Raw genomic sequence first — 24,495 nt, 5'->3', positions numbered from 1 at the left:
CCCCCCCCCTCTCCCCCTGCCGCCATACCCTGCCAGCACTTGTTTTTCCTCAATCAGCAAGTGTTTAAGCCTGTGTTTTTCCACAGGAGATATAATTCAAAATGACAGTGCACTGTGTGATACAAAAGGGATTTTTGGAAAGGTGCAATACCCCAGAGTATCTATCTAAATCTCTATAACTATCAGAGTTTAGGGAGAAGGGAGGTAAAGGGAGTTAGCAGAAGAGGACACAGTAGAGGAGGTGACAGTGATGAGAGTGAACTCTTATGCTCAGGTTACGGGGGGAGTAAACTTACTGGACATGACAGGAAACATGGGAGCCATGGGGGACACCTCGAAGACATCCACAGCACCCCTGTAAATCTTCATCGCTCACAGCTCACTCCGCCTGATATCTCTATTATACAGTCGGTGGCTCTCATCGGTTAAGAAGCCAAACCAATTTTTCCGTTCATTAAAAGAAAACACTCAATTTTATCTCCAGCTACACCACCCACTTTGTCTGAAATAATCCTTTTACGTCTTTTGACCTTTTAAGCACCGCGAATGACTTCAGAATAAGCCCCCCCCCCCCCCAAAAAAAGTAATAAATCCGTGAAAATAATCCAGGTTTTTATTAGTCAGAAAACAATTTTTGGAAGTAGCCAAACCTTGTAAATTTATATGATTTCACATCTCTGCAGTACCACGGCTCTTCTCGCTTTCTAACTCCTTTCCGTGCGAGAGAGAAGAAATGTGGTTTCATTACTCATTTGTCCTTGTTTTCCTGATTTTTCACCACAGAAACAGCCTATGAAAGAGTCCCTGGGAGCGGTGTAGCGCCCATACACACTGGGTTATAATCAAACACAGGAGCCACAGCATCCTGAGTCAGCTACTACTTCTACTGACAGCTGTGATGACTCAGGTTTTTCAAAGACATACTTGAATGTCATTTCCAGTAATGATTTATTATATATTGGGCACACTGGATTAGTCAGTATCCCTGCTGAGTTTTTTTAAAGTTGGTCTGTCTTCATTAGCTATACCTGAATTAAGATTACAATGACATAAAGGCAGGCCCATTGTGTATGGCATACACTCCTAGGTAAGTTTGTAATATCCTGTAATAGTATGTTATTATTTAGTATGGACCCAACTGTACAGTAAGTGTAATCAGTCTGACCAACAGTGGGCAAAATGGGGATCTCCAAGCAGAATTGTATTCTGTCGATCAGACAAACACTTAAATCAGAAGGGAAACAGTCTCGGCTACATTATTTAACATAGAAAAGTTAAGAGGGATAAACAGTCGAGTGTCCCACTTGCAAAAGGGACAGAACAGCCAGCTGTGCTGCAGGTCAGTCACCTTCTCTAGTATGCTGACAACCTCCACAGGGATCTGTGGGTCAGCCCAGCCTCAGCAGGCCAGCTCTGCCTCCAGTCTGCAGCCTGTAGAAGGCCTTGGTCTACACAAAGAAACAGGAAAACAGTATTCAGCTGGATCTTAACTGTACGACTCAGAGGACCACAAATAAGTGTCTGCTATGAAAGTATTGATTTTAATCTGAACAACCAGTCTAAACTGTATAACAGAACTGCAACGGAGAACCAGGAAAACGTGAGGGAAGTGCTCGCCGTGTGGTGCATAAAAAGACCAGCCTGAGCACATCCATTCACTACTAGCAGCTGTGAAATGCATACAAAAGCACTCCAAAAATCAACACTAATTGTCTATAGCCAATGTGAAGGTGAGCTACTGGGCAGATAATGCCAATCTACACTGTTACACCAGTGCATACCTCAAACCCAATTCCAGAAGAGTTGGGAAAATCTCTCAAATGTAATCATTGATCCATATTTTATTCACAACAGAAAATTCATTAAGGTTCAAACTGAGAAAATGGACCATTTTAGGAAAAATATCAGCTAATTTTGAATTTGATGGCAGCAACATGTCTCAAAAGATTTGGGACAGGACCATGTGTACCACTGTGTAGCATCCCCTCTTCGTTTAACAACACTTGTAAATATCTTGGAACTGAGGAGACCAGTTGCCTAGAGAGGAATCTTGTCCCATTCTTTTCTGATGTTGGAATCTAGCGGCTAAACAGTCCTGAGTTTTCTTTGTCATATATTTCATTTTGATACTATGCAAGCTAATGCCATCCATCGATCTGTCCTCTTCCACTTATCAAAGTCAGGGCCACTGGAGGCTGAGAGGCAGGGAAACTGGTGATCTACCATATATTCAACTGATATTTATGTTGTTTGAGTCTCTCTCTTAACTCTAAACTCAGTCATTTTGCAAACATGATGTTGCTGTACATGTGTCTGTCATAATACGCTTTGCTTGACTTGTAGTCAATTTATTTAAGTGCAAATGGTGTGGATATAAGCCCTGCTGCTTAGCAATACGTCCCCCCTTCAGCTTAATCTAAACAAAGCGTTGAGCAAGTTTTTCTGTGCCTAGAGTACTTAAGTGTTCCTGTGCTATAAGCTGAAATGACAGGCAGTTGGCTTGTCTGAGTGATAAGTCTGATCCCCGTCTCTTCTTGGCTAAAATTCCCCCATACAACTGATCTCCCTCTTCCCATATTTTTCCTTAATTCCTTGTTTTTCTTCTCCACTTTGGACAGAATCCTCTAAAATGACATCTTGTATTAAGTGACGAGAGAAAGACGCAACGGCTCTTCTCATTCAGCCATTAAAAAGTTTGCAGTAAGTTGCATTGAATATAAAATATAGCTTTTTCTGGTTCAAGCACAGAAAGGACACTTGTGAGATGAATCTGCTAATAATCATTTTAAATTCTTTAAAAAAAAACCAGCATCTTTGCTTTTCGATTGATACATAGAAATAATTTTATTTTGGAGAAACAAAAAAGGAAGTTTACTAAAATCGTAAGTAACCTGTGTTCTGTGGAGAGAAACTAAACAATGGTCTGTCTTCCATCGAGACATGTCGTTTTGTTTTCATTGTCGAAACATTGCACTCTATTCCAGCATTAAACATAAAAATGCTTCTGCAGAATAGCTGCATATAAATGTAATTAATAGGAAGCATGTTTTGAAGAAAAGCAGGGTATTTGCTCTCACATTTCAACTCAGACTTGAATTGAAAAGAAGCAGAAATGTCAGTGAAGCCACAGCCCTGCGGATGCTTGCACTTGACTGATTGGGGATTTCATTCTATTTTCTCAATTTCAATTTTTGTTGATTAGAATTTTTTTTGTGAAAAAGTAAAGAACAATACAGCATGCAATGATTTATTAAGCAAGCTAACTTTCATTATCTTCAACATGCGTGGATATTTATCACACTTGTTAAATACGAGTACAGGATGGACAGTTCTGGCGAGCTACCTTTTTACTGCTTTTATCTAATTCCACTCATAAAATTCCACTCTGATCAGTCTCTCGGAGAGTGTCTGCTGATGGGCACATGCCCGCCAAGCAGAAAATTTACATGTTCAGAAGGACAGATGTTGTTTACAAATGCCAAGGAATAAAATTTAAATAATTGTAGGAAAGCCATAATAGACCAGGGTGAACAGAAGTTGCCACAAAAGAATTCTGAAGGCCAGTTAACTCAGTGGAAACTAATTATTTATGGCTTAAGTTCCTGAATAAATTTGTGTCAGATAATGGTCATGGGAGATTAGAATGAAAAGAGAATTTATTCAAAAGGGAACTTGCAGAAAACTCTGTGACTCTGTAAAAAAAAAAAACACCTTCTGCAATTGTTTACACCGCATATGGCCAAAATGCAAAACAGCAAATGGGTGCACTGAGATCTGCTGTCCCCACTGATTTGCTCTGCTCTAATTGAATCCATTATGAAGATTTATATGCATGAGGTTTAGCTCAAGAGTTAGTATCGAAAATGCCTGAAAAGAAAAGTTTAAAAATGAAACTAACTGTTTTGGATTTTATGGGGAAAATCTGTGGAGGACAATGCCTGACATTTCATACAAAGAGAGGAATCACTGACTGTTATACCTCCGTGCAAAATCTGGGCTATCACAGAGCAGAATAAATAGCAGGTGTTCACGTGATCTGCAAAGCCGCTGGGAAATAAACCAACAACTGTGATGTTTTAACATGCTCTAGATATTCAATGCAGCAGTATAGACTGAATTTCTCCATGTAAGAAAAGGCTTGACCTGCAGTCTATCAATCTATCAATCATAAATCAGCATACTAGCTTGTAATGTGAAACATATTTTCGCTTCAACTATAATCGCAGTTTTTTCCTTTTATGGGACGGCGCGGGGCCTTTTTTGTTTGCGATACCAGAGAGAAGTGGTTTTGTTGTCCTCTTGCTTTGCCCCGCTGCCTATGGTGTTGATTTAACCTTCATGATTGAGGGCCAAGAGTGTTTTCTTAAGTTCTGTATCTCTGTCAGACCTTTGGCTCACATCTTGCACGCAAAAAAGAAGGCAGAAAATAAATTTGAGCTGTGAGAGAGAACGAGGGAGGAAGAAGGTAGTTTGACAGTGGAATAGATAGAGGAGAAGTAGAGACTGCCACACGACAATAGACTGAATGCAAGAAAAACTTTTGATAGGAAATTATACATGCACATATATGATTTTAAGAAAGCCCTCATGGACGGATGGGGCTGTTAGCAGAAGAGCTAAAACCAGTATCAGTTCCCCTGCTGCTTTTAGGTGCTGTGGAAATATGCAGTCACGGACAGAGTGAAGACAATGAAGAGACAAGGTAGAGAGAGGTACGGAGCCCATTAGACCTTTTGCGAGAAAATAATCCCAGCAATCACTCAGCCAACCTCCCTCCCTTTTCCTCCGTGCTTTCCAACTGGAAGCCATCCACATTACCTTTGAACCCAGTCTAAGCAGATGTGGCCTTTAATTCATGTAAATAAAGAATTACTAACCAAAAATGTACTCCACCCATAATGTCTTGGCCAGTGACACCAAATCATACACATGTTCAAGTGTCCCATTCATGGTCAGACCATGAGATCTTGAATATGTACTTTATTCTTCATAATGAGTAAAAGCAGACAGAAGTCTTGGGGATAGTGTCAAATGATGAGTGTATTTTGACCTTCTGCTGTCTGGTGAGTGTCTTATTCAACCTGCATCACACCTCAGGTGGGAAAACCACAGGGAAATTTGTGAAACGTAAGTCAAAATGCAAAAGACTATTAAAAGGATGGTTATTAGCAAAATATAAAAAGGGAGAATGGTTTGAAATAGCAAATTTATTTGGGTGTATTATCTCATCACTAGGAAGTCTTGCAGTCATGCATAAGAAATGGTCAAAATCTAATTAAGCTCATTTAGGGTTTTGCAGTATGTTACTGTATACTGTAATGTTGCATTTAAATATCCATCCATATGTACAACCAATTTAAAATCACCTAACCCCATGCATATCTTTAGACTGTGGGAGGAAGCCAAAGTGCAAATAGAGAACCAGTGCACAGTCCCAGCCAGCCGATTGATTAAAACCCTGGACCCTTTTTTTGTGAGGCAACAATGCTGATTACTGCACCACCACGCTGTCCTGCTTAACTTCAACTGTGTCTGCCAAATTTTAAATGCTTAATATGTTAGTTTTCCTACTTAAAGGTAAACTTGACATCTGAAACCTTTGATATGAAAAAACATCTTTGTTGAAGTAAAGAAGGGATTTGATTGGTTCAGCTATGATGGCTCATGCTGGCAAACTTTAACTTGGTACAGATATGTGATGGAAATGGTCAATTTGCTGTCTTTATGACTACACTTTATGACGCTTTATGGCTATAAAACACTTTCTATGAGGCACTAAAACACACTGTTACTACTCTTGTGCTTTAATCACGAGAACAGTAAAATTAAAATTGCATAAACTGTAAAAAAAACAAACATCATACATCTCACACATCATACGAGGAAAAAAAAATAGACTGTTAGGTTGTATTGTCACATAAATGTAACAGACATTTGCAAAGATTTCCTAGAACAGCTTGGCATAGTTCATATATTATGCCTTGCTCAAGGTGCTTTCAGTCTTTTGAAAGCCAACAGATTGAATTACTGACCATAAAGGAAATGTTTGGACCCTCACCAGAATGTTTGACACCTGCACACTCTCACAAGGAAACATTCAGTTCAGGAGTTGGGGTGAAATGAGCTTTATTTCTCAGAAGCTCAGTGTATTTTTCATACTTTATACTTTACAGACTGATTGCTCTACACTGCAATCTAGAGAAGAGTTTATTTTTTCAGCATTTAAAATTAATTATTGCTGTGATTTTAACAATGTACAAACAACGTGCATTAAACACTCACTCAAAAATGTATTTAGAAAGGCTTGAACTGAACCCCAGTCTCTGTGGAATCATTCCCTTCAATCCTTGTAATTTCTCGCTAATTAACAGAGTAGCAGAGTTCAATCGCTGGCTTGTTATTCTGACTCTGGAACACAAACTTTCATTTGGTTTTTATGACCAAACAGGTACTGTGAGGTTTTTTGTTTTTTTGGACAGTCTCCCTTGCCATTTCCACAGCGCCCTCTCCTCCCTTCTACTTCACCCTCCTTTTTCCTGCAGTGTGAAGTGTGAGTGACACTAGTGAGGGAGTCCTGTAACACAAGGTCAGCACAAATGAGAACCAGCCTCACACTGACTCAGCTGGCTCATTTCTTCTGTCATTTTTCCTCTGCTTGACACCACAGAAAAAAAAAGTGGAAACTCACTATAAATAGCAATTTGGAGGCCAAGAGCCAAATAGCCCCAGCGACTGTTTTCCCTCCATGGATCCTGTTAGTCATGAAAGTGGCACGACATAAATAGGAGGGAGAAATGAACTCTGCATAGGCAACAGAAATGAGTTCAATGTTGGCAAATTTTGCACTTAAAGTTTCGAGAATTCTGCAACTGTTTGTGGCTAATGAAAACCAGGTGAGGCACAGCAACCGATCAAGCTGATATTTGAAAGTTGATCACATGACAATGTGCTCAGAGATGAAAAACAGGGAGACAAACATCTCAGCCTTTCAACGCATATGGGCAGGACACACATGCACAACGCTCCCTTACAGCAACAAGTGATGAACAGCATGAAACTGGATCTTGGAACCAAAGGAGCTCCTGTGAGGCTTCGAGTCACGAAACGTAGGGATGAGTGTGCGTTTACGGTAATTTCTCCAGGTCAGCCCTGACCTTGGAGTAAAAGCTGATTTAGCCAACTTCCACAAGTCCTCTTTGTAGTTCTGGGACTGTGTTCAAAGAGATCTCTGGTTAGATTGGACAGAATCAATTGAGTTATTCTTATAAAACCTTACATGGGACGATCAAATTGTTGACTCCAGTGAAGTGAAATGGAAAATGATGAGCCGATTTTATTCTGAATGCATCTCTTTCAGTTCTATAAATGTCTTTTTAAACAGGATTTCTTTTAAAGGCCATTCCAATGAGGATGAGAGGTTCCCAGTTTGGATTAAGCAGCAATAACCTTTCCCACAATGCCATTTAAAAAAAGACTGCTTCTTATATAGTGCTTTTCTGCCGTTCACGAGCACTCAAAGTGCTTATGTGCCCATTTACACACATGGGCACATAAGCACATACAAACACTTTATTCTACATCTAAGTACTTTCTATCTAACATAGATACTCTAATGAATTCACTGGCAGAAACTCAGGGCTCAGTATTTGGCCCACGCCCAAGGTACGCACACTGTACCACCAACCATCCTGCTCTACCTCCTGATCCACAGCCACACTGGAAGTGTGAAGTTTGCTTCTTTCAAAACTCATGTTTCCATTTTATAATCTGTATATTTGTAATTTGTAGTGCTAAATTGTCCATGCAGAAAAAATAAAAGCTTTGGCCTTAAAAAAAGCACAACATTACTCATTGAGACCCATGAAAGAAATCATAACTATGGTAAAATGTTTTCATAGTCCGTCTGTTCACACTCGTGTTTCATGTGAAAAGTCGGCACTGTGCTCCTTAAAATATTTGATCACCAAATATGTGCGTTGATTCACAATATAATAGGAAAACACAGTAGTTTGTTAGTTCGGGTCATAGGTTTTCATACTTTGCACTCATTTCCGAGTACAAGACAAAATAATTAATGTCTTTGAACTCTTCTCCCCCTTGGATGCCTACTTGGGGTAACCTGTGTTTTTACTATAATGCTCCAGTTGAGCCACAGATGCCTTGTTTTGGTCTTAATTTTCATTTTTAATCTTTCTTTGGTAAATAATAGTTTATACTGTAAATCCCTGAAAGAACTCAAAGCTAGTTAAAAGTTCCCCCCCCCCCCCCCCTCTCTTTCTCTCTGCACTGACCTACATTAAAGAGTAATGCATCAACTGATAGAGTGCATTTATAGTGTCTCGTACTGTATACAGTACATCATCCTTACCAGCAGCATGCATATCTTATTTTGAGGTACCAGTACATTTAGGTACATGTACCGATTCATCACTTAATGAAACCGAACTGATCAAAGTCAAAATGAGAGAGCACCTGGGTTTTAACTACAGTGTGGGCCAAGTTTAATATGATGTTTACAGGCTTGATTCCCATTGAGTGCAGCTGCAGATTACCCAGACCCACTGGAAGGAAAACAAAGTCTTTAACAGTGTGTACTTTCTTGGAATGTAATGAGTGGAGAGAATAAGATTCATCAAAGTTCCCGTTTGCCAGAGCTTCCAAACACTTGGGATCCCTTATCTGGTAATTACAGTTTTATGTCAAAAAAACAGTCCAAATTTTCCTAAAACTTTTAGGCTTAAGCTAGTCTCATTTTTCATCCATTGAATCTTAGAAGATGAGATTAGGCAAGACTGTCTTTATAGACCATTAACTCACAGCGTGCCCAGTGTTCATTGTATACCTGTGAAGTTCTGAGGGGCCTTAAATCAATTTGAAGAGTAAATGTAAAGGAGGAAGTCAAATGGACATCAGTGATGATTCTGTGCATCTTTTAATTTTTATTTTCACGAGCTACTATTTCAGTTTTGATACTCTGAGATTTCTTGGGTTACAGGGCTTTCTTTTATCTAGTTTAAAGCATATTTAAATGCTGCATGTTGTTACGGCTACAAAAAAGTCTAACAATATTTTATGACACAACAGTACTGTACCATGGATTTCAGACTTGGCTTACGTCTTGTCCTGCACTCGGCTCCGCGTAGATTTCTCCCAGATTTTGCAGCTTGAAGAACCAGCCAAGTATGTGCCTGTCGGAGCTGGATCGTAGCCAATATCAGCTGGGGCAGATTTGTTTTGGGCCATGTGTGTCACTGTGTAGTAGCCTCTAAGTACATGTGTGGTTGTGATTATTTGAAGTTGTGTGGGGTTAGTGAAGGAGTCTTGGGAGAGCAGGCTGTACACACAGCTGTGTGTGGAGGTGAACAGGCAAGCTGGGGCAGCAAGCCCCTTTATTTTTCTGGCAAGGCCACAGTTTGGGTTATATGTTTCATTTGCAAAGCAGCCAGATGAGCTACAGTTGTCTGTTTAATATCAGAAGAATGCATTTATCTGTGTGTAATTGCCCCTGTGATATGTTCAAGTGATCATGTTGAAGTGATCATCATCACCTCTCATTTGAGGCCTTGCATTTCTCTCCTACACTCAGGAGCTTCTGTCTCTGGCTCTTTCTCTTGGGCCTTGTCATAATCCATGACTAGCTCCTTCTGTACATAACAATAACAAAGAAATGCTGCGAGGCTGTGCGTGATGACCAAATGAGGCAGAAATCCCAAGCAGCTATGCAAACATGCCTATGCATCATATGAAATAAACATTTTGCAATTATTCATTCAGATCAGTCGCTTCTCAGTTCTCCTCTCGCTGTCTTGACTCCTGAAAAAGATGAAGTACGACTCCAATTTGTCAAAAGAGATCAGTAGGAATTTATTATTTGCTTTAAAAAAAGAAATACAGCTTCTTCTTTTTTTCTTTCTGTCTTCCATTGCTCCACTGATCAGTCACTGGCAGTCATCTCAAACTGAACTCCAAACTGCGGTTCTCAAACAAAGAAATGTTTCTGAAACAGCCAAAGAGCATGTAGTGCTGGAGCTGGGCTCGTGACATGAGTAACTTTAAGCTGGACCAGTGCCAGCTTTGCATGATGGGGATCTGCACGGTTGAACACAGAACAGAGGTAGAAACCAAATCTTGAAAACATCAGGACATCCAATCACTGCAATTAAAATGATGAGTTTGATGATGAGTATATATAAAGAATGAAAAACAAAAACAACATTTTAAGATTGCTAAAACTGAGTCTGAGCAGTGGGTGTGGGTGGGGGGGCTGGTGTAAAACACCTCATCATGCTACTGACATTCTCGATGTGTAAAGTCACAGACATAAAAAACAGCACTGGTGGCTAAATCCTTGTACAATCATTAGGGCTCATGTATTCAGCCTTTTGGTTGCCACTTGTCTGGCTCGTGTGCTACATCTCTCCGGGTTTTGCCATTTGAGAATCTCATCCTGTTCATCGTTGTTTTCTTTGTACTGAGATGAACAACTTCACAGTAAAACGCATTCAGGTGAATGAGTGATGTAACTGATTTTAGGAAGCACTTTCTTTGAAAGACACAGAGGTGAACAGCAAACCGAGTTGTCCCTGAATAACAAAGGGAATCTTCTGTCACGGCGTGGCGCAAGTGCAAGTGCAAGTGCATGCCACGACAGTGCTGAACAGCTGCAAAGTGGAAATACAGACTGATCACAGATTTTTCTTCATCTGATTTATATGTGTTTGATTTAGGATGATCAACAATTTGACAAAAAAAAAATCTCAACACAGCATAAAGTGAGCTGCTGATGGTTTCCAAAGCTTGTGGTTGAAAGTCCTCTTTTCTTATTATAAATAATGCTAAAAACACAAACGCCTCCCTGTCACTCAATTCTGAACAATCACAAGTCTCTATAAACCTAGGAGACACATACAGTACACATAATGTAGCCCACATACATACAAATACACATATATTCAAATACTCAAAAACAATAACCTCTTCATGTGAAATAATGGATCTGAAATCATAAATTTATATAAAAATATAAAATAAAGGTTAAATCCAAACGAGTGTTGTCCGAAAGGTGAGAAAAATAATAATCTCAATTGTTTTTTCACTATGCGATGCATTGGCAAATCAATGAATCAGTGTCTCTGTGAACACACACCGTTTGTCTGTCCATATGATCCGACGGGTGCGTCCAGAGACCATTCTCAGAGTAGCCACTAGATGGGTTTAATACTGGAGGGTAAAAAAACAGAAGTCCACAGACACAAAGAGAGGAACGAGGTCCTTAGCTCTCTGGCCAGCCAGCGAGGTAACATGAAAACTACACATTTATCTATCTACACACTAAGGGATCTCTGACTGCAGGGCATGGTAAGTGCACATTTTCTATTTGGCTCTTAACCCCGATCAGTTCGTGGAGTCCTGCGTCACTTTGTAGTGGATGGGTGGGCTGCTGCAGTCGAGCCCATCACACATATTCCTGCAAAGCTGCCGACACAATGGCAGTACAAATATTCTACCAGGAGACAGACGCTAAGTATTTTTTGTGGGTATTGCCCACCAAATGTCACTAGCGGGGAATTTGGGAAACCTTGATTTCTTTTTGTGGAATAAGACAAATGTTTTTGAGAATGACAATAAAACTGACACCATCACCGCTTGCTTTCTTTTGATCCATGCAAAAGAACATCCAAATGCTGGTCAGTCATGCTTTGTTCAGGTTGTCCGTCTTAGAGTTTCTCCCTAAATAGTAATGTCATGTTTCAAATGTTTCAATTATATTCTCATCTCATGATCGGGACTCTGTTCCAGTGAGGGCTCCCTGGTGCTGATCATGGACGCTGAGGGCCCTTGGTTGACTCCAAATGGAGAAACAGCTGGCGATCGAGCTGCCAGAGGGGACAGAGACGGGGAGAAGCTCGGTGACATCGCTGCTGATGAAATAGATCCCTCGTGACTGATGGGGGACCTGCGGAGTGAAGCCAAGTGGGGGAATGTCCGCCCAATTACTGGGACTTTGGGAGGAACTGACATGGCTCCTGGGTGGGCCACTGATGTGATGAGAGGTGGAGGGTCAATTCTAGGTTTAGGATCCATTTTGGGCTTGGGCTGGAAGGGCTGGCGAGGGTTCTGACTTTGCTGAGCAGTTTCATCTTTCAGCCTGGCAATCTCTGTGAAGACATTTGCAAGAGGCTGGAACTGAGGGCACCAGTTGAGTAGATAATCCCAGTTATAGCTTCCACGGAGCTCCTCGTCACTGGCAACAATAGCTGTGAGGGAACCATCTACGGAAGGTTTCCCATCCTCGGGAAAGGCATAATCCTTGGGGAGGGAAATATTGAGACCACGGCCCACTCCTAGGTAACCACCTCCCTCATCCCTGTAGACCGGGAGCTGTCCAGAGAGTAAGGTCCCACTGAGGCTGCCACCTAGCTTCTTTCCTTTGAACCAAGTGCTGCCCTCCAAAGCTGCAGGCTCACAGGAAATATCAGAAAGCTGGTCAGCATCCTGCTGGATTCCAGAGTCTGGTCCTCTGGCAGAGATGTGCTCCTGCATTGATGAGGTGATGGATGCAACGCGGGGATACTCATTTATCATCCTGATCTCATCATCCTCTGCTGCTTCAGCTGATCCTCTACCACTGGAGTGAGAAGGATCCAAAGACCCTCCTCTAGTGTAGGGTCCGCCACCAGCACCACCTTGGTCACCAGCATAGCCTGGCAAGGCCTGGTGGTAGATCCTTTCTCCCCCTGGCCCAGGGCTGCAATCATCCAGTTTTTGCAAGGCAGTTCCCGAGGCAACAGTTCTGTTTCCTGTCTCCTGGCCTTTCTTTCTCCTGCGTGACTTGACCAGGAACACAACCACTGCCATGACCACAAGCAATACGATAAAACCAAGAGACACAGCAACTATGCTAATAACCAGGATGTTGACGTCAGCGGCCAGGCCAAAGTTGGTGTTTGTCACATCGATGGAGACCTGGGCTGTAGTAGTGCGAGATGTATCCAGAGGGCTGTGAGCTTGCACGTCTAAAGTCATAACTCTGGTTTCCCGTTTACTCCGACCCGACCCACTGCTGCTACTGCTGCCTGAACTGTCCAGCTTGAGAAAGACCACCCCAGTGGTTTTGTTTACATCAAAATATGGAGAGCTGGCAGTAAGAGAATAAAGAACAATACCATCCACCCCTTCATCCTCATCACTTGCCTGGACCTGGCCAATGCTTTGTCCTTTCTTGGCTCCCTCTGGAACTTCAAAGGAGAAATCAGAGGATGTGAAGAGTGGGTCATACTCATCCTCACCCGTGACAAACACCTGTACAGTCACAGTGGCTGAATGGTTGCCTGAATCCGCTGCCACTGCGACAAAACTGAAGGTGTTGACCTTCTCGAAGTCAAATGGAATTTTGCTTCTGATTTCTCCTGAGTTCTGGTCCACAGCAAAGCTTTCTTTTCCTGCCCCAGACCGTTCCAACATGTAATACTTCAGCTGGCCAAAAACCCCCGTATCGTGGTCTATCGCGTGCAGAACAGTCACCGCTGAGTTGGCTGGCTGGTTTTCTCTGATACTGGCTATCAGGACATCCACAGGGAAGAACGGATGGTTATCATTCACGTCTTTGACCTCAACAATGACTGGAGCTAGGGCGAAGTGACCCTGTCCATCTGTCGCTTGAACAATGACAACATGTGTGGGCTGGTGCTCGCGATCGAGTGCTCGCTGAAGCTTTAAGGCTCCACTCCACGGGTCCACAGTAAATAAGTTCACCTCATTCCCAGAGCTGATAGAATACTGGACTTCAGCATTAGGAGTTGAGTCAGGGTCTGTTAAAAAATACAACAACAGAGTTCAAGTATATAACTGAGAGACCAAACAAGACAGCGAGAAACATTTACAGGTGACTGGATGAAAGAAGGAACACCCACCTGTAGCAGTCAGTCGTATGATCTCAGTCCCAGCGGTAGCACCCTCAATCAGTGACACGGTGTATTCTGCTCTGGTGAATGCTGGAGGATTATCATTCACATCACCGATCGTTATCACCGCAGCAACACTAGAGCTCCTCTGCGGTACGCCGCGGTCTGACACTACCACAGTGAGGTTGTACAGTGACTTGGTTTCAAAGTCAACTCCCTCGGCCAACAGCAGAGTCCCAACCGTCTGAAAGCCCCGTCCCTCCAGGAAGCGCACGCTGCTTTCGATCTGGAATGCGTTTCCTTCATTTCCGCTGGCAATGGCAAAGTCGAAGCCGCAGTTTTCTCGAGAGAGGTCGCTGTCGAAGGCTTCAAAAGTGAGAACTGTCGACCCTGGGATCGTGTCTTCAGAAACCGTAGCCCTGCAAACCAACCAAAGAGTATTATGTGAAGACGGCTGTTCGGGTTGCACCTCAATATGTCCAAATTCTAATGAGCACAGACTGACCTGTACTCCGACTGGTGAAACACAGGAGCGTTGTCGTTGACGTCGGATATTTGAACTTGGACTGTAGTAAGAGAGGAGAGCGGGGGCAGGCCTCTGTCGCGAGCTTCAATGACGATGCTGACTGATGGGCGCTCGGGGTCAAACTCAACTCTGTGATTGATGAACAGAGTTCCTGAAATCAGAAGGAAATGAGATGAACTTACTCATTGTGCCAAAAGTGTTATTAAAAATGAGCGCAGGGAAATAAAATAGAGCAGGAAGCAGCCAAGCTTATCTTTACCATTGCTCGGGTCAATGTAGAAACCCTCCTTGGTTGACGACATCACTTTATAGGTGATCCTGCCGTTCTCGCCGGAGTCCCTGTCAGTCGCTGTTACTGTGATAACTGCACTTCCTGGTGGTGTGTGCTCAGGAAGAGTAACCTAAGAGAAAAAGAGACATTAATTCTAACATTTGGATACAGGAAACAAACACCCCAGCATTGGATCATATAAACCTATAACTCACTGTGTGGAGGGCAACAGGCACTGCCTTCACAGAGGGGAAAATACTTTTTATAATGTAGTTCCTTTATCCTGTGTGTGTTTTTCTTTATACTGAGGTCATTTCCTGAGACAGAGTAGTATATTTTTTACAGGCTCATCTCCACAATGGTCCCCAAGTTAATATTAGGCAGTTAAATTTTATCACACCCACTGTGTGCAAGTCAGAAGTGTACAAATGTGTATTCAATGTGTTTCAAGCCCACAAGTGCATTTAATGTTGTCTACTAGAAATAAACTGTTTCTGAAAATAATTCACTTTCTTTTAAGATCTTATAATTTGTGAATACCTCAGACAAAAACACATTCAAGCAACTTTCTCTTTAGGTGCCTGTTGGGATTTTTAGAAAACAACAACAAACACAATAAAAATAAAATTAACGGCATACCTGATAAAGATCATGTGTAAATGCTGGTGCATTGTCATTAATATCTTCCACCAAAATTGTAATGTTGGCCTCAGTTTGGTGCTGGCTGTCAGTGGCTCTGACAGTCAGGGTGTACCACGTCTTCTCCTCAAAGTCCAGAGGGGCAGTGAGTGACACGCCTCCACTATAGCGGTGAATCCCAAACTTGCCTAGTGCTGTTGGGTCTAGCTGTAAAGAGTAGGAGAGGGCAGGACTGGAGTCGACGTCGTTGCCCGTCACGAGAGTGATTTCAGTGCCTATCAAAGTATCTAACAGAGAAAGAAAGTGGAAATGAACTTATTAGTTGCATTCAAACACACCACATATATTGCACAGGCATGATTTGTTTGATGATGATCCTTACTGTTTGTAAATGTCAGCACTGGGTGTTAACCAGAAACTCCAACAATACCTTTTAAATTCAGCAAAACTTACTCTCTGGGATGCGGATTTCCTGGTGTATGGGAATAGTGGGACTGTTGTCATTCTGGTCAACAATAATGACCGTCAGTGTGGCTGAACCTGCGAGCCGTGGACTTCCTCTGTCAGTTGCTGTAACTACCAGCCTGTGGGTGAGAAGAGAAGGTGATAATCCAAACTGTCCTCTGTTATTACACTTTGGTGCTACATGAATAGAAATGAATTTAACTGGATTGAAAATTATGTGAATTCCGTTTTTTTCCGTTTCAGACTGATCACATTTTGGTTACAAAAGCAAGAAAGTAAAAGTTGAAGTTCTTACTTAGTTTGAGTAAAGATCTCACGGTCCATGATGGCTGCTGTGGTAATGCTTCCTGTCACAGGATCAATCTTGAAGAGGCCACTCATCCTTGATGACTGGATGGAGTAGGTCACCTGACCATTTTGGCCCTGATCCACATCCTCAGCAACAACCTGGAAAGCGAGGACAGAAAGGGAAACAAAGAGGAGGAAATTTATTTGTAGCCTTTGTAGAACTCCAATAGACCAAATATCTCTGTAACTCTGTATTATTATTATTATTATTTTAACATTTATGAGCACCTGTATGATTGGCATTTCATATCCTTGTGCTTCCTTCATGTAGGCCACATAATTCTGCAGCTGGAAGCGAGGAAGGTTGTCATTGACATCCTGCAGGATCAAGTTGAAAGCCATGTAAGATGTAGAGGACACAGTTTCAGCCTTCACAACAAGACGGAGTCTTGGGGTGTCTTCAAAGTCTAGTTCATTGGAGGTCTGCACCCTTATTTCACCTGTGGAACAAACAGTAGGAAGATTTGATTAAAAAATGAAGATCACAATATCCTTATACTAATTAACCATCTTGATAACACATTGCACGAGACATACTTTAAGAAACACTTAAAGGGTGAGTGTTACCTGTCGAAGAGCTGATACTGAAGGCCTGCTTTCTGTTCCCACTGAAGAGGCTATAGCTGATACCGTTACGAGAACCATCTGGGTACTGAGCTTGAGCCTGAGCCACAGTGGTACCTGAATTTTTTCAGTGGAGCAGAGAAAAAAAATGTGTTTGTAATTGTTTTAAAAAAATGATATAGGAGAATTAAAACCTGGTGCACTACTTGCTATTCCTGATAACACTGCCCAACCTTTCTCTGCATTCTCCTGTATGCTGACATCTCTAGCATTCCTCGAGAAACGAATTCCGCTGTATTCCACCTCCTTCACATAAATGATCACAACACCCTGTGTCGACTGAGCTGGGCTGCCTTGGTCCATGGCCTCCACTATCAGGGTCCTTTGTGCCTGGGTGAGGTCCGCCAGTCGCTCAGTGGCCTGTATCTCCCCAGTTAGGGAGTTGATACTGAAGCCTTTCACTGGGGTGGCGAAACGGTAAAACACAGAACCATTTGCTCCAAAGTCCTTGTCCTCTGCTTTCATCGTAGCTAAAACCCGCTGGGAACGCCTGTTGGACACTTCAATGACCAGTGGATCTTGGATGAAGAAGGGGGTGTTGTCGTTGACATCCAGGACAGTTACTGTCACCTGTAAGGAAGATATCATGTCTGAAATTAGATTTCAGATCATAAATTCAAGCCCATTAAACACCTGAAACAGCTAACCCCTCATTTACCTGAGCAGACGAGTTCCTAGGTGCAGCCGGTGAAAGGTCAACAGCAAAAACCTGGAAGCTGTATGACGCCAGTTTTTCGCGATCCAGAGGGGCTGACGTGGTGATGCGACCATTGTGCTCAACTACACTGAATGCGCCATGCGCCTCTTGACTGAGGAAATACAGAACCTTCCCATTAAGGTCTTCATCAGTATCAGTGGCTGAAACCTAGATACATACAAAAAAAAGTCAGATTATTAAAAACATTTTTTCAAGTATTTACAATTTTTGATTTCCATTTCATCCCACCTCAAGAACCTGTGCTCCCTCTATAGCATCCTCTGAAATTTCCACCGAGTAGCTACTTTTGCTGAAGACGGGGTTGTTGTCATTGACGTCCAGCACGTTGACCTCCACTGTGACAGTAGCACTGAGAGCAGGGCTGCCTCGGTCTGTGGCCACCACCTCCAGAGTGTACTTTGCATGTGTCTCCCTGTCGAGCCCGCGAGACGTCGACAGGGCTCCTGTGCTGGCGTGGAGTTGAAAATCTCCATCAGGGTCCCCGGCTAGAAGAAGTGGATAGAAAAAAAACAAAAAACCAACCTGAATTCAATGCTGAAAGACGGAGAGGAATGGAGACATCTGTGCCAGCTCTGCACTTAGTCCAGATTTTCTCTCTAGAGAGGTAGTAGTGCTTTTGATAAGACTATATCAGGAGCAAACATTTGGCCACTCTGTGCAGGTTTTATTTGAGATATGGGAGAAACAGTGTCTAGTAAAACACAATAGGGTAAATTAGTCCAAAATCTCCTAGTCAGGACTAAACTCTTACAATAGAGTAGGTACAATATCAGCAAAAATGGGTCCAGGAGTCAATTTTAGTAACACATTAAAATCTCTAAATTCAAACTTTATGATTTTCTGGCCTCTAAAAAAACAACAAAAATGACAAAAATGTAATGTTTCTCCCAGTAAACAGCAATTACAGCAATTGTGGGAACCTAAATCACTCTTTAAAATCTAATAAAATACTTGGATTGGACACACAATGCAGTTTCTCACCAGCAATTCTGTACTCCAGCTCTCCACCAGGACCTGAGTCAGGGTCTGTGGCCTTGAGGATGCAAAGCTCTACAGGAGCCTGGTTCTCTGGCACTTCAAGTCCATAAAACGGCTTTGCAAAGATTGGAGCGTTGTCATTCACGTCCTGCACCTCCACTCGGACTACAGTCTTGGCAAAGTTAGGAGGGAGGCCTCCATCCCTGGCATATACTGATATGAGACAGAAATAAAAGAGATGTTAGAGTGAGTAAAGCAAGTTAAAATAAACTGTTCATATGAGCTGATATATGCTTAAACTAACACATTAATTAAAGCATTTAAATAAACTCATAAGGGATTTAATACCTGTAAGAGTGTAGTGATCCTGTAGCTCTGTGTCCAGTTCCTTTGTGGTGGTGATGGCTCCTGTCACAGGGTTGATTATAAAGCCTTCCTCTGATACTCCTCCGTATGTTATTTGTCCATTAGAACCTTCATGAAAAAAAACAAGACGCAAATAGAAATAAAGGCACACAATGGACTTGGCTACATTAAATGTAATAAGGCAGTAATTTCAAAGAATTACAGCTGCAAGTGCCGGTGCCGTAAACTTATAAGGCTCTGGATGAAGATTGTGACCACACATTATCGTTAGCATCTGCATGTGATTGATTTAAAAAGATTTGGTTTCTCAAAACCATTTATGTGTGTGGTTTAGTTCTATGGTTTTGGGGGCTGATCGGCTTCCTTCTTACTCATTAAACCAGCACTGAAACTTGGAACCTTTTTTTCCTTCCATATCGTGACTTTCTTGGCATTATTCCTTTGGCCAAAAATAACAACTGTCTTCAATTTGTACAATTTGCTCATCCTGAACTAAACGAGATCTTACTTTTTAAAGACGTTTTTGTCAGAGCCATGTATTAGCAATTGGAAAATGTCTCATTTTTAGGACACATTTATTTAATTTTAAAATACAATGCAAGCTGCTGCTGCACAGGTATCAAGCTACTAGCTTACATAACATTCTGTCATATGTTAGTCACTGGGAACCTTTGTTCCCATAGGTGGTCCCTTCAAATTCGCACCTCAAAGTTTAGAGTAGTTCATTTCAATACAAGCTCACTTAACATAAACACAGAGCACTTAACAAAAGGTATAAAGATACGATACTCATGAAATATAAAGAAGAAGAAAATGAAGAATTTCAGTGAATGTCTTTGTTTAGCAAGTTACTACTTCATGATTTAGTTTAGTGTTTTAAAACATGATGATATAATAACTCATATTTTACACAGTGTGTATATTCTGTCATTAGAAATTGGTTTGTTGTTGTTTTTGAGGTTTATATCAGTAAGGAAGCTGGATAAATACAAACTTATGGAGAAGTGTTGCGATTAAAGAAAACCAATCAGAATAGATGGAGCAATATTGGGTGAATTTTACCTTATTTTTGTAAAGTATTTCTTTCTTTTTTTTTTACTAAATGATTTCTTTTTACTTTTACTAAATAAAACAAACTTTTTGCAGCTAATGCTTATGTTGGCTTATTTTCACATTCCTACTAGTCTAGTTCACTTAAAACATTAAACAGCAGTGAGAAAAATGTCACCCATCAGTCATGTGACTGAGATAAAGTGGTCTTGTCAAGTCATGATTGGTCTATTTTAATCTCTTGCTCTCCAACTCAAGCACTTCTCCCACCTCTCAGCTCAGCAGTCATGACTGAGATTAAGCTGAGTCTCTTAAACTCTCATTCATTTGTTATAGCTTCATATGTTCAGTCCCAATTATTTAAAAGAAAATTCACTTTCATTTTAACCTCATATATCCTACTAGTGTTCACTGGCCATGTTTTTAGATGTCTAGCAAGTTGAGCGGACAAATTGAAGACATAAATTGCAGATATATTCTGCAGCAAACAGAACATATTTCTGCACATCCTCCCTGCCCTTTAAGCTCACTTCTTCTTATTGACTGCACATACTCTAAACTTAAAACTGTAATAAAACATTTAAACCAACCTTGGTCCCGGTCAGTGGCCGTTACTGTCAACACTGAGGCTCCTGGTCCTTGGTTTTCCATCACCTGTGCCTCGAACTCTGCCCGCAGGAACACTGGAGCCTCGTCATTCACGTCAATCACCTGCACGCACAGCACCTGAGAGGTGGAAAGCTGCGGTATTCCATGATCTTCTGCTACAATAGTGAGATTGAAGATTTCTTGCTCTTCACGGTCTAGGGATTTAAGGATGGAGAGAGAGCCTAGGAGGGAAAGAGAAGAATAATCAGAGAGTGCTGCATAACAGCTTTCGAAAACTTTCCCCCAAATACTCAAATTGAAACAGATACTCTAAAACAGATTTTTTTTTTGGCCTTTTTCTGTGTTCCTTGCTGTTTTTGTGTCTAAGTGTGTGTTTGGATTATTTTTGCGAACGTGCAATTTTCTGTACCTGTGATTTTCTGTATCTTTTATGCCTGAAGGACTTGTAAAAGCAAAAACCTTCACAGCTTTGCTTTATGAGATTTTCCACTGAAAGCCCAGAAAGTACAGCTACTTCATACCAGCTATTCAATTCTGGCACTTTGAACATGCATTGAAATGTGTATCTACTTATTATCACTTAACATGTATGATTACTGTAAACACTGTAAAACAGGCACACAGGTAAACACACGCTTCTGTTCGAGCTGCAATCCCAAATCAACTCATGGCCTTGCCTTAGGTCAATATGCTTTTTTTTAATGCAACACGATCATATGTTTGCATTTAAGTCTGCAAGCCATTAACCGAAATGGGTATTTTATGTAAATCATACCAGTTTACACAGCGTCTGTGATTCAGACTCTTACCTAGATGTCACAAACCAGTCATCACCCTGACGTTCAAGGCAAAGTAAGAGGCCATATGAAGTGTGTGTGTGTGTGTGTGTGTGTGTGTGTGTATACTTTTCGCATGAGTCTACAAGCTTAGCCGGCATGCAGAAGCCTGAGAGACGTGTGTAATTTCTAAATGTTACAGCTTGCCAAACATACATTGTGTGTAGAACTTTTTGTGAGGCTGAGGCTCTGATGTTTCTGTGAGGTCTCGCTAGCTGCCCTGTTTTAGTTAAAAGAAAACAGATGCAAACCATCTAGCGAACTATTGCATTACACACTCGAGCCTATTTTGCTTTACTGATACAGTATCGACCATATGATAAAGGCGGTGTTACCCTTTATCATCAAATGCCATATTAAATATAAGAAAATGTACATTAAAGAAAAGGCAGTGCTGTAAAAAAGCCCTCATTTCTTTATATTTTGTTAGGAAAATGTGAAACAGGTGCAGCAATTTATTGAAACGTGTCGCCACACACAGAAACATATTATATAAGTAGGGCAAAAACAGTATATAAGGCAAAGCAGTGTTTTGAACAGTTTTTATAACTCTAACAAACTTGAAAGTTAATATTTGGTCTGACCACCTTTATTCTTCAACATAGCCTGAATTCACTTGGGCAAGCCTTCTTATAATTTCTTCAATTAGTCTTGAATATTAGGCTTATTATTAGGCTTTAGAAAACACTAGTTTGATCAACTGAAGGGTCAGATGCAGGTCCTGTGTCAACTTTTTGTTGGATTTTTTCATATTGCTTTAAGACATGACTTTCATGTATTGTTCATATTCTATAAATAATTTTACAGGCCTGCCACATCTTTTTCACTGCACAGCAGCTCTTCGGGAGTCACATTGTTGTTGCAAAAATCTGATTTTATGTCTGTTAAAGTGTGTTATCTTTGGCATTTTTTGTAGATTCGACTAAAGAAATGGGGAAAAATATGTGTTATGTGACAGGCTGCTGGTAACAAAGCGCCTTAAGTTGTCTCTTATGCTTAGACAAAAAACTACTTCAATCATTCAATCTTTTGTGTGTTTGAATGATTCATAGGTCAGAGTTAAGTGTTTTAACAAAAACATTCCTTCGAAAATGCTCAGGCACAAGACTTGGACTGAAAACGAGGGGGGAAAAAGCAGCCAGTGTCCAAAGATGAACTTTGAAAGACCCTCACAAACCCTGGAGAACTATTCCTCAACGCCACTTTAAAAAGTTAGAAGAAAGTGTTGCTTCTTGGAAGCTAAATATAAACAAATCAGGGGTGGCTCAAAACTTTTGCAAAGTAAGTAAGAATATTTAATCCACAGCGCATAAATCACCCAAGTATCCATTTATCCAAGCATATTACTTAAATGATGCTCTAAATAGTCAGATATAGAACTTTATAGGCAATCAATAAAATGTAAATTGTAGTTCATAAAATAAAGTAATTGAAAATTAGAACAGCTTGCAGAGCAGATATATCACTTATAAGCAATAATAAATCTAGTGATACCCTTCACATTAGCCCAGGGGTTTGGTGCATGTCTTCACAATACATGCTAATGTGTCACTACAGCTATTAATAACCAAAAGCCTAACACCAACACGCCTGAGAAACAAACCAGAGGTGAAATCACTCCCTGTTAAGGAGCCAGACACTTGACAGTAATGGCGTAAAGACTTTCTTCCATCTGGAAGCTACATTAAGTGTCTGTGTCGTAGTTGTTAATCTCATCCCAGAAAGCGCTGAGCACGCCCACACCACCACGCTCCAACAATGAAGAGATCACATATGAAGAAAAAAAATATCAAGAGCTATCCACATCTCGAGCCCAAATAAAGATTGGTTCCCATGAACAAATCCATCAAGAAAAGGACACCAAGTATGATTCCAAAGAAATATTACACAGCAGCACTTCAGTGTCTAATTATGATCTTCTGGAAAGTTTTGTTCATCCAGGCGGCTTCCATCAATCATTAAATCCCAAAGAAAAAGGCCACAGGCTTGTCCTGCTGTGTTAGATCACTTAAAGCACAAGGAACTATGTGGTGAATTTTACTCGTTTTTTGATGGAGTGTAAATTGGATAGTCATGGAAAGTTCCCTACGTCTTGAGATATCGATTTCACATTACAGCATTTTCAAATGGTACGCCCCACCCTCAAAGCTCACCGGTGTCAGGGTTCAGGCTGAAGCGACCAGCACTGTTGCCTGCCTGAATTCTGTATGATACTCTGCCATTTTCTCCTTCGTCTGAATCTCGAGCCATGACGTACAAAATCACAAACCTGTCAACGAAGACACAAACCAAACATCATCACGGAAATGCACTTGAGAATTCCAAAGATATTTTATTACTGACACTGACGTGACACTCACCCTACAGGCTGATCCTCCATGACGCTGACTGCAGATGGAGAGCTGAAGACCGGCGCGTTGTCGTTTTCGTCTGTCACGAACACTCGGGCGGTGACCGAACTCCAGCGTCTCTGAGAGATATCCACTGCCTGGTCTGTGGCTCGCACCACGAGGTAAAGGGAGGGTGTGGACTCACGGTCTAACTTCTGCCCCAGGGTGAGGACTCCGCTTGACGGGTCAAGGATGAGGAAGTCAGGAGTTTCAGGCCAGAAGTGCTCGATGGAATAGCGCAGCTCACTGTTGGGTCCACTGCCATCCTATAAAACAAAAAGAAAGAATAGATAAATTAGACAGGAAGTGGATAGATTATTCTCCTTCTACTTTTCTTCTGCAGAAAATTTAACAACAACAACAATGATAATGAATTGATCATTAAATTAATAAAATACTTTATTAGGATAAAACGATCAATTTGAAGATGTCAGTTCTGTTTAGAGATGGCACGATACCACTTTTTTATGTCCGATACCGATACCGATATCATAAATTTGGATATCTGCCGATACCGATATGAATCCGATATAGTGTTTTTTAATCAACAAAACTGTTTTTTAAATATCTTGCTGCATTTTGTATAAGTTCATACTCAAGTTTAAAACAACAACTACACTAAAGCTATTCTGTTATACCTGTATGCAAAAAAAAATATTTCATAGTTCAGCAATACTGATCAATCTAATAAACTTAAACCTACACCATCCTCCCTATTCTGGTATTTTAAAGAGTACTTAGCGTAAATATTAAGCAACCTAACTAATAGGG

The 24,495-nt window shown here is 41.2% G+C and overlaps 1 protein-coding gene across 1 annotated transcript in view; it reads right to left on the bottom strand.

Annotated features, from left to right (window-relative positions):
• Positions 1–9,839: 9,839 nt before the first annotated feature.
• The window catches only part of dchs1b (dachsous cadherin-related 1b), an 85,491-nt gene continuing 70,835 nt past the window's right edge, over positions 9,840–24,495 (bottom strand). Inside the window, exons 13-29 of the mRNA XM_026180996.1 lie at positions 23,695–23,990; positions 23,488–23,603; positions 20,480–20,719; positions 18,822–18,947; positions 18,477–18,686; positions 17,724–17,980; positions 17,436–17,642; positions 16,951–17,347; positions 16,721–16,834; positions 16,382–16,593; positions 16,101–16,252; positions 15,794–15,924; positions 15,341–15,627; positions 14,690–14,831; positions 14,410–14,581; positions 13,914–14,323; positions 9,840–13,811 (exon numbers count right to left, since the gene is read on the bottom strand). Coding sequence (XP_026036781.1) covers positions 11,764–13,811; positions 13,914–14,323; positions 14,410–14,581; positions 14,690–14,831; positions 15,341–15,627; positions 15,794–15,924; positions 16,101–16,252; positions 16,382–16,593; positions 16,721–16,834; positions 16,951–17,347; positions 17,436–17,642; positions 17,724–17,980; positions 18,477–18,686; positions 18,822–18,947; positions 20,480–20,719; positions 23,488–23,603; positions 23,695–23,990 — 5,517 coding nt within the window. The 3' untranslated portion in view covers positions 9,840–11,763. The remainder of the gene's footprint in view (positions 13,812–13,913; positions 14,324–14,409; positions 14,582–14,689; positions 14,832–15,340; positions 15,628–15,793; positions 15,925–16,100; positions 16,253–16,381; positions 16,594–16,720; positions 16,835–16,950; positions 17,348–17,435; positions 17,643–17,723; positions 17,981–18,476; positions 18,687–18,821; positions 18,948–20,479; positions 20,720–23,487; positions 23,604–23,694; positions 23,991–24,495) is intronic.

This window comes from Astatotilapia calliptera, chromosome 10 (assembly GCF_900246225.1).
Source record: "Astatotilapia calliptera chromosome 10, fAstCal1.2, whole genome shotgun sequence".
Lineage (NCBI taxonomy): Eukaryota > Metazoa > Chordata > Actinopteri > Cichliformes > Cichlidae > Astatotilapia > Astatotilapia calliptera.
This window is presented reverse-complemented; position numbering and strand designations above follow the sequence as displayed.